General features: G+C 31.7%; 1 protein-coding gene across 4 annotated transcripts in view; it reads left to right on the top strand.

The window, feature by feature from the left end:
• The first annotated feature begins 1,448 nt into the window (after nt 1-1,448).
• The window catches only part of LOC150104280 (5-phosphohydroxy-L-lysine phospho-lyase), a 65,465-nt gene continuing 56,061 nt past the window's right edge, over nt 1,449-10,852 (top strand). Inside the window, exons 1-3 of one of the 4 annotated variants that reach the window (XM_090396262.1) lie at nt 1,482-1,620; nt 9,039-9,333; nt 9,985-10,103. In XM_090396262.1, the coding sequence (XP_090252388.1) occupies nt 10,049-10,103 (55 nt within the window). In that variant the 5' untranslated portion in view covers nt 1,482-1,620; nt 9,039-9,333; nt 9,985-10,048. Of the gene's footprint in view, nt 1,621-9,038; nt 10,104-10,852 lie in introns of all 4 variants that reach the window. The other 3 variants (XM_090396263.1, XM_090396260.1, XM_090396261.1) reach the window with 3 other exon arrangements.

Below are 10,852 nucleotides of genomic sequence, written 5' to 3'. Positions count from 1 at the left end.
TCTTCGGTGCTATTAGACAATTTTATCGAGAGATTTATATTAAAAGAATATTATCATAAATATTATAAAATATTAACACGTTAAATATCTCCTGCTCGCCAGATTGATTTTTTTTATACATTTTTATAATGCATTGTGGTTACGAAGATGTTTTTTTTTTCTTTTTTTTCGATGAATTGTTGTAACAACGAGTTGTGTTTATTCAGCGATTTTTTAAAAAAAATCTCACTGAACAATAAACAATTAATTGAATTGCTTATTAGATGATTTGCCATTCGGTACAATGTCTTTCGACATTTTTTTTTTTTCCCCAATTCAATAATTCAATCATCATCAAATTTATAAGATGGTGAATTTAAAAAAAAAAAAAACTGCTAATTACAAAATACGCCATTTCACAAAAATCCCTAATTTAAAGATTTTTGTAATCTTTATGCAGAGGTATCAGGTTTATCTTTTATTTCGGCTCTGGGTTATTAGGGTTTTTCTTCAAGCAAATCTGCTAAACATGAGAACCTGCAATTAATAAACAAAATATATTTGTGAGGTAGATTAGAGTAGTGTGGGGTGACCTCAAGCGACGAGTACTGGAATTCAGTGGAAGTATATTTAATTACAATATACGAAGCAAAGCTTTGGTACATTTTTTCAAGGCTCCAAATTTATAAGGTGACAATTTAAAATATTAAATATCAGTGAAATGAATATATTTATAAATCTAAATATTATGATTATTTTATTTATTTTTTGCTAGAACAGAGACAGTACTGATAGCTAACTTCACAAATGTTAATGAGTCTTGTTCTACACAATACTTAATTCGTTCAAGTCATTAAATTAAGGGGATAAAAATCCCTTATTATTTTACAGCCAGTATGCGAAACTAAGCTCGAATTTATCCCCTTAATTTAATTAACTTCGCCAGAAAATATAGCCGTTTGGCTTTTCATCTCGTTCAAGTCATATTAAACTGTACATATTGAAAATTTAATATAATAAAGCAAAGTTTATTTATATAAAAAGATACGTATAATATAAATGGTTTTTGACATTATATTATATTATAAAAAGATAATTTTTAATAGAAATGCTTATAACTAAATAAATTAATGTTTTTAATTTATACCTTTTATATACTTTAAATGGTAAAAAGATTTATGTTGTGAAAGTAGAAATGGATTTTTTTCCCCCCTGCTTCCATAGAAAAGATTTGTGGCTCAAATTTACTTTTAATCTGATTGCCGGTATAATAAAGCATTATTTAAGAGTTGAAGACATTAGAAAGACGTCATGATGATATTCTTACAGGTCGCAAGTGATAAAATATGACATACCGCTCTCTAATTGGTTGATAAAAACCGCGTGCACACTGCGTGCACCCAAGGCTGCTACCGCTGGCAGAATATAAATAGACTGCGGGGTTTGAACATCTGAGCTGATCAGGTGACCGTTAGTTTACGGAAGGACGAGACTAGAGAAGACTAGCATAGCATATAGCATATTTTTGTTTGCTGAGATCAGTTCGTTTACTTTCTCATCGTAAACCATGTGCAGTTCAATGGGTCCACTGGAGAAATTTTCTAAAGAGGATACTCTCCGTATGCGTAAAACATTGATCGGGTAAGTTGTTTGATCTCCCTTAGTTATGACCAAAAATAAATAAAAGAATTATATTCTTATATTAATTACTATATTTAAGTTGCTCTAAGTTACCAATTTTAATTTAGAAATAATTATTATGTTTAAATAATTACATTTATTCCAGTTTAATAATTTAAATTATTCTTTGCAGCTTTAGCTGGCTTTACAGGAACATGCGCATGTGTCGAATGCAGTCATTCTTTTAGTAATAGTAAGGAGAACATTGTATGACGCGTTTACGCTGTGCATTGTAGCGGAATTTAAGATTTGTTCATTTACAGATTGTTAGTTCTTGGGTTGTTTGTGAATTGAGATTTATTACAAAGTAATAACTGTTTGATGTGGTGCTGGTATTTTTAAGAGTTTTTTTTATTTAAATATAAAACAGAAATGTTATTTGTAAAGTAAATAAGATTAATCTGATAATATTTCACTTGTAATGCCGATGAAGCTGAGCAATATTCTAAAGGAAATTCTAAACAAAATTATCAACCTTTCGAGATAAGTAGATTGTTAAATTTTGTGTGCTACAGGATCACTGTGATCAATCATTATATATATATATATATATATATATATATATATATATATCAGAGAGAGAGAAAAAACTTGAAATAATTTTCATTCCTTAGTGTTGAAAATTATTTTAAGTGTTTCTCCAGGGTAAAAAGATTACGAAAAGCCAGAGGCGCAGCTAGGGAGGGGCGGAGGGGGAGATCCACCCCGGGCGACACTTTGAACCTTTGGGTACTTTTGCTGTTAATTCTAAAATACAGTTCTCGAGAACTCATTCCCAATTATTGTAATACTACTGCGAATTTTTCTTACAATTGCTGTAAGTGCTAGTTTGTGATAAATAAAATTAATTTAAGAATTACTTACATTACTATGAAATAGACTTCGCCAATGTAATCGACGATTTTGCTAACAGAAAAGCAAGAAAAATAACATTTTAGAATGTTTAAAGTTTAAAATTAAAGTTTTACTTCAAAAATGAACATAGTGATTTAATTTGTTTCCCTATACGTCGTTTTGACTTTTTGTAGTATTTTTGGTGTGTATTGAGCGGTGCGGCAAACTCAGGGATCGCCCCGGACGGTAAAAGCTCTAGCTACACCACTGCGAAAAGCTGACGTAGATTGTTAAAAAATGAAAGATAAAAAAAAAAATCTCCATGTTATATGTTGAGCATGTTCCCAGCATCGAACAACCAAGATAAATTCAAGGAACTACATAAAAATAAAATGACAATTTTTAAATGACAAAATTTTGTCATTTAAAAATGGTGTCCCCATCCTGGTATATGTTACCTGTATTGAAACTGATTTAGAAACTTCATAATACAGATATGTGCTGTTGATAATTTGTAAATGTGCTAATGTAAATAATGAGCATTTCTATACTTTTTTTTTGTTGCACTTATTGACATAAGTTAAAATATGGATTCATATCAGGCATTTTAAAGAGTAAAATCGCTCGAAATAACTTGAAATTGTTAGCGTCAGGAATGTGTGAGGCAAAACTAATCTAAGGTGGTTTGGTCATTTGAACATAATGGTTCAAGAAAGAGAGACTAACAAAACAGGTATTCGATAAGAAGCCTGCAAGAAAAAAGACCCCAAATAAAGACCAAAATCAAGGTAAATTGGTTTTACCTTCATAAAACCAATTTACCTTGGTAAATTGGTAAAAAGTGCCAAAGAAGGTTAATATATAAACTGACTATTGGATTCCTTGACAAATAACAGGAAAACGTTCGATATTAATTTAGCAATAATCAGTGGCGGCTCGTGGCTTGAAATTGTGGGGGTGCTGCAACTTTCGAAATATACATACACAGTGTAAGTACAGTGTTATACACTAGTGGCCAAAATTGTGGAAACCTTCCACAAAAAGTTATTTTTGAGGTTTGATGGCTCATAACACCACCTTTTTTTTTGTGTAATACCATAAAATTATATATCAGTGGAAAGATAATTTAATCAAGAATGTATGCAAGAAAGTTTGTTCAATTATCTGTATTCTATGAAAATTTATAGCCAAATAACCAGAAAAAAGAAGCAACTTGCTTAGGTTGATATGAAGTAACTTTCCTTCATTTAAATGTAGCCAATGAGCATGAGTGTTTAGAAAGCCAATCAAGTGTCATCTTGTTTTGGCAATGAGCGAATAAGGTCACAGTAGGATTCAGCTATTGATGTCATGTATTGGAGATGAGAGGAGGACATTTGTCAGTGTGCTATGTGATTGCTATCACGTTAGTTGGGTTTTTTTTGTGTGTTCTTTCATTTAGTGAGCTTGTAAAACATAATAAAATTAAAGAAATGGTGCAAAGAGTTGACTGATCACCCAGAAAGCGATGTAAAATAGTACTATTAAGTGAACAAGGCTACAGTTATGAAGAAATTAGAAGAAAAATTGGTGGAAACTTTACCAAAGGTGGCATTTCTTAATTTTTGAAGAGGTATAAGGAGATTCAGTCACTACAAAACCAGACTGGTAAAGGCAGGAAAAGGTGCACAACAGCAAGTGATGATAGAAGAATTGAGAGACTGTGCTTACGTGATAGAAGAAAATCAGCTGGGTGTATACAAGATGAAATGGTGCAATACAATGTAAAGTTGAGTGCAAGGACTGTTCGGCGCAGACTGCAGGAATTTGGTCTAAATGCTAGAATTCCACGAAAAAAGCCATTTTTATCTCTTAAACAAAGGTTGAAAAGATTAAACTGGGCTAAAACCCATGTTAACTGGACAGCGGAACAATGGGACAGTGTTATTTGGAGTGATGAGACCAAAATCTCAATTATGCTTGTGCACGTAGCAAATACTAGCAATATGACACTGTGGTAAACACAGTGCTGCTAGCGTCTTTCACCCTCCTAAGTGCTACAAGATGGATTTTTATTATTTTTTATACAAAATAAGAGAATTGTATAGGATTGTTGATGATAAAATTAAATATTACAAGCAAATAAATAAATTAATAAATATATTTATATATCGAGAAAAATTGGGGGTGCTGCAGTTCTGCAGTGCCTATGCAAGAGTTGCCCCTGGCAATAATATAAACATGCTCTGTAGTATTGGATGGTAGTAATTAGCAATTTGCATTCAGTTGCTCTGCTTATCGCATGCTACATTCATGGGCTACAGAAAGGTGGCAGTCGTATGGTATCAAAGGACAAGGTCATTCTTGCTCCAAGATACTTGGCAAAGAATGTGAGGAAAGATTTGATTTTTAAGAGCGAATGATGCGAAATACGATGTTAGATGGAGTTGTGAGGACATTGTAAGAGCGTGAATTTAAATAGTTGTATCATTAGGGAATGTGCTGTCCCCCTTGAATGCACTATTTTGCTGCCTCTAAATTCAAGAAAATATGTAAAAAAAAAAAAAAAGTTCTTTCATGGTTATGATATAATTTGGTTTTTTTTTTGCTGCCCCTAATATTACAATCCTTAGTTGCTTATTGCGATGATCCTAGTGGTGTGATATGTAAATATTTATTGTATGTTATGAAACTCCGACGATTAAGTTCTGTAAGTATCAATGTAATCATGTAATAAAACAGCAGTTTTTTCCCCTCTCGTAATATTCCTCGACTAGAGAACACAATTAACAAATAAACATATTGTGTAGTTGGCGGTTGTGGTGGATTGTGTAGTGTAATGTAATGGGCATTGGGCTCCCACCATGAATGCCAGAGCTCCATGGAGTTGTCATGGAATTCTGCAAATAATGGTTAGTTAATTAGTGTGTGTCTTCCCCGACGAGGGTTAGATCTCCGTGAAAATGGCTGAATTATTATTATTATGTGAAGCCTCCAAGGACTCATCGAGAGAGGGCACCTTACTCTACAACTCTCCATCTCCACCATTCAATATAAGATGATATAAAAAATCAGTACATTTAAAGTTTGGCAGTTAGACTCATCGATCTTGAATATTTCGTTCTTATACATATCTGTATTAGCTATAGGGGAATGATTGTGTACATGGAAACTCTGTGGATTTAATTAGCATGTTTACCTTATATTACGAGATACTTACCAGCAGGTTGATATTTGGTAATATAACCTCCCTTTCCTCTCCTGTCCCTTAGGTGGGCTGAGCCTGCCTAATGAGGGATTAAGTATGTATTTTATGACTGTAAATCTGTTTGTGTTCACAGGGCTGGTTTGCCTGTTCTAAGGTACGAAAAAACCCTCTTCTCCCATATGAGACTGGCTAACTCACCTTTTGTCAAAAGAGACCAGATCAAGGTTCCTCACGTCATAAACGGGAATCGAACCAGGTCTTTCTGACCAAAGGGCTTCATCCATACCGACTGAGCTATGGAGGCTCAGTATATAATTACTTAATCTTATAATCTTAATCTTGTATATTAATCAGTCATTCCCATTAATTTTAATTTTTTTTTTAAATATCAGTAGTTTTATCATACAGAACAGATGTAAAGACAGTACATATTGTATAATGATAAATAACGTTGTTTCTTTTGATGGAAATCCTCTTGCTAACATTTTGAGTTTTTTATTGTACCTCTTTCTTTTTCCTTTATTTTTATATGAGGACCAGGTCACCTACTGCCTTCTCTTCTTTCACTAGTTGTATTAGAATTCTACTGTCATGGAAAGTATTTTCGGAAAATTGTTAAGCATTATATATAAATAATGACAATAAAATAAAGTGTCATTTTAAATTTTTTAAATGTATTATGCATTTTATGACACTATAATACCTTATGAAAATAATAAATAACTTGTGGTATTTTAGTTTATACTAGTGTCAGGTTCAGATTTTAGTTTTGAAATCTTTCTGCTTAACAGAGGCTAAGCAGTTGAGAAATGTGTTTTTTTTTGGTCAATAGTATAACTTGCTTCAGTTCCTTTTATTTTATTTTTCTTTTTTTGTAGTGATTATTTGAAATTTTTATTTTGTATTATAATAAAAAAGCATAATTTTCATAATCTGTCACAATATTCAGAACAACATCAGTTTTGTTCTGCTTTCTTTAAGGTGGTCAGAGGCTGTAGGTGAGAAGATTTTTTGAGAATGGTTCCTTTGCTAAAGTCATTTCTAGTGTTAAAACCTTTTGAGGAAAGAGGAAAGACTTTTGAGTATGAGGAAAGATTGAAAAGATGTAATTTGCAGAGTCTCGTGGAGAGAAGGAAGAGGGGAGATATGATAGAGACCTACAAGTTGGTAAGGGGTTGTTATAGGATCAATGGTGGAGAAGTTCTACAGAGAATAGTGGGAGATCAGGGGAGAACCAGAGGTCATCCCTGGAAACTGTATAAGGAGGGTGTGAGTAAGGGAGTGAGAGGCAGGTTTTTTTCGTGCAGAGTTGTGAGTGATTGGAATGCCCTGCCTGAGAGCGTGGTGTCTGCAAGTAGTTTGAATGTGTTTAAGACACGGTATGATGAGATGTGTGTGTAAGATAAAAGGACCTCCTAGATGAGTCTTTGACTCCATGAGGTCTTGTTTTAATAATAATAATAATAATAATAATTCCATGGACATTAATGTCAAAGAAATAATATATAGAAAAGCTTGGTAGTGAAACTCCAAGAGATATTAACTCCATGGTTAATATCTCTGTGATATCAATCAGGTGTTGAGGAATTTAACATTTAATAATCCCACCTTACCAGGAAAAGATGGCAGTAATTTTTATCTAAGACAAACTAACATAGCCTTGCTTTGTTAGTTGGGTCTCTTTATGACTGTATAAATGACCAGTAAATGATATGAGGTGAAACCATATAGCAGCCATTTTCTGCTGCTGGAATAGAAGGGTTCTTCCAGAAACTTTGAATTTTTCTACTTGCAAAGTAGACAAATCATCCTGTAAACAACAACTAACAAATGCAGATACTTTCCTCATGAACTGAAATTACCTATTTATTAAATCTTAGTAGCATCCATATGCTTAACTTTAAATCACTTGGATTTTATTTTTACTATAATTGGAGTGGTTTTCTGTAAATGGAAAAAGGGTAACAGACCATTAGGGAGTCATGTCACTAGCATATTTAGAAATAAAAAAAATTAAATAAATAAATAAAATAAAGCACACATTATTACAATTTGAATTAAACAAATGGAAGATAGAGGCTGAGCCGTACCTGGTGTTGATAATTAAAATGCAAAATATCATTCATATTCTAGTTTAATGGATGGAAGAGACATCTAGGGATGATAATCATTAAATAACTTTCATTTAATCATTAATAAAGCCATAAAAAATATATTGAGTACCAACACTACATCTACTCTGAGAATGTGGTCTCCATGCCCATTGATTCAGATAATTTTATTCAGTGGTGGGAAAACAACCTCTTTATTGCAGGCATAATTTAAATTGGTGCGGCTGATTATGGAATATACATCAGCTGTATATACACAATTTCTATATATTAAATAGCTAGGTTTCTCTTCCATTAAACTAAAACTAAATGAGGCTAAGCCAAATTCTCATAACATTATAAATCTTGTACTTTATGCATAACTTTGTTTGCTTATGCTTGGGGAAAGGAATAAAACAATACAATTTCTTGTCAAGTATAATATTCTAAATCTTCTCTCTTTTCCAGTTCTCACTCATTAATTTCTGTTCACAAAGCTTTGTGGTTATTTCCCCACCCCCTCCACAAATGACTGGGCATCTTCCTGTGAAAAAAAAAATTTGCAAATTGCAATATTAACTATACTTACTGGTAAACTTTGATCACTGTCATTTTAGCCAATCTTATATGTTCTCTCAGTTTAATGCAGTGTTCTTTACATTCTTGTAAAAAAAAAAAATGTATTTTTAACCAATAAAGACTAATACTAATTTGAGAAAATTTGATATTTATTCATGAATCATCACACAGAAGCCATTTCCCCCCCTTTATATTTCATTAAATTTTATTGTTATTGGGACAAGATTTTCAGAAATTAATGCCAGACATTTTTGACTAGCAAGATAATACAAAATAATAGTTAATGTGAACCATATCTTTTGATGGTTTTAAGGCCATTTTGAATATTGTATTTCTGCAAAAAAATGATTTATTTTCTTTTCATGTAAGATTGTTCTGGATATAAAATTATATAAAAGAAAAAATATAAATAAAAGAAAAGAAAAAAAAAAAGAAAATTTTAAATAATGTAAGGTTTCTGTGCTTTTTCAAATGGGTTTGTTTAATTAAAAGTTAAGTTTTGTAGATTTTTTTTTCTAGATTTAATTTATTTTCATTGGTGTATTATTTGGATATACTGATTGTAAATGTTTGGCAGGATTTCTGAAATTCCATATTTCAATCTTTTATCAAATTTTACCTTGCTTTTTTTTAGCCACCTTCGGTTGGCTGCCATAGTGCACCAGATACTAATGTAGAAAACTTTTCAGCTATTTTATAGGTGAGAAGAATGATCAACAAATCTTGCTCCAAGCCATCATCCATGAAGGAACAAGAACCATATTATACAATTATCTTCAGTCTGTAATAGAACAATATGTGTAAAGTTCATGCTCTTTCTAAAATTAGCATGACTAGTGAAAACATTTAACTATAATGTATCAGCTCATAATACTATGGGCTGAGGCCACTCATCTCTCTAGCAGGAAATGAACTTCCATTTATCATCCTGTCTGCTGCGTGTAATGGTGATTCTGTGAATGAAGATGCACTTCAGCACCTGATGTAAATAATTTTTTAGAAGTCTGTGTGATTTTAACAGTCACACAGGCATCTCTTAATTGTAGCAGCATAATACGACCAAGAGGGGGAAGGTATGAGTTTTTATTTCATGGTTGTTAAAGATAAGTTTGATTTCAGCTAGTGACTTTTCCTTATAAATAACTTTTTGTTCTTTACATACATTAAAATTTTAGTTCAGAAGGTAATTAAATTTTATTCTCAGTAATATGTGGTTTTTCCTTCCCCTCTGGTCATCTGCTTTTTTTTATTTTCTTAAAATAGAGCTTGACTACAGATTCATTGCATCATAGGATTTGAAGGCAACACTGTCAATATGTTTATTCCAAAAGTTACTTTCAAAAAATAATGAAATCAAATATGAAGATTCTTAATATTTTTGCCTACCTGATGCTCTGAATTTGGAGTAGCTAAAGACTAGTAAATCACTGTGGCTAGTGATGTGCATTTATCCTTATATTTTTTAAAATCATTTATCAGTTTGTTAATACTTTATATTGTTTTCAGATCTGAAACTATTATAAAATTGCTTAGGATTTTGTTTGACTAGTCACACTGCTTTACCTAGTTTTTGTAAGAATTTATAATATAAGCACTTGAAACACACATCCTAATGTTCTTTTGTTTTATTAATAGAGGATCATGTGCCTTGTTTTTCAAGTCCAATCCATTGAAAATAGTTAGAGGAGAAGGGCAGTATATGTTTGATGAGCAAGGAAGAAAGTATCTAGATTGTATCAACAATGTAGCACACGGTAAGTTCCTAATGTTCTAAACCATTACTAAGCATGTACAGCTATCTCTATTCCAGTATATTATAATAATATAATGATACATTCTTTTTGTTTTAACTCCTAAACCTGTCATAAGAAATGTTACTACTCAGCTAACAAATAAGAGAACTATAGACACAAATATTATTGGAGAACAAATATTTGAAAACAGTAATCATATATTCATGACTCAGTAGCAGCATGAAGAAAGCATTGATTAATTGAGACAGAATCATGTAGTAAAGCTTTCTTTAAAATATAAAAATCAGAAATCCATTGTGGGATCAGGATGTAAAAGAGACAGTCATGCACACATACAGTTTGCTTGGGAGACAAATATGTGGTACTACATAATAACAGACTTCTTATGGAAAGAATGGAAAGAGGAAGTTAAAACAAATATTAAAACCTTATCCAACATTAATGTTTTAACACTCTTTACATTCTGGTTGAGAACCTTAGGAAGTATAGTTCACAACTTCTACAGAACAAGCAGCTGCCAGAAGAAAAGATCACTTAGCTTTACAGACAGTAAAACTGATATTTCACAATGAGTGTATTTATTTGAATATTCAGTTTGTGTTTAGTTTTAGCTATTACTTAGTAAGATGTTAATCTTTATCCTAAATTGGCTTTTAGTTAATGATATATATATATATATTAAAGATACCAAGTAATTATACTGATATTTCACAATGAGTGTATTTATTTGAATATTCAGTTTGTGTTTA

The sequence above is a fragment of the Typopeltis vanoorti genome, chromosome 8 (assembly GCF_054136105.1).
Source record: "Typopeltis vanoorti isolate ZY-2024b chromosome 8, IOZ_Tvanoo_1.0, whole genome shotgun sequence".
Classification (NCBI taxonomy): Eukaryota; Metazoa; Arthropoda; class Arachnida; order Uropygi; family Thelyphonidae; genus Typopeltis; species Typopeltis vanoorti.
Note: the sequence above shows the minus strand (reverse complement) of the source record. Positions and strands in the feature narration are given on the sequence as shown.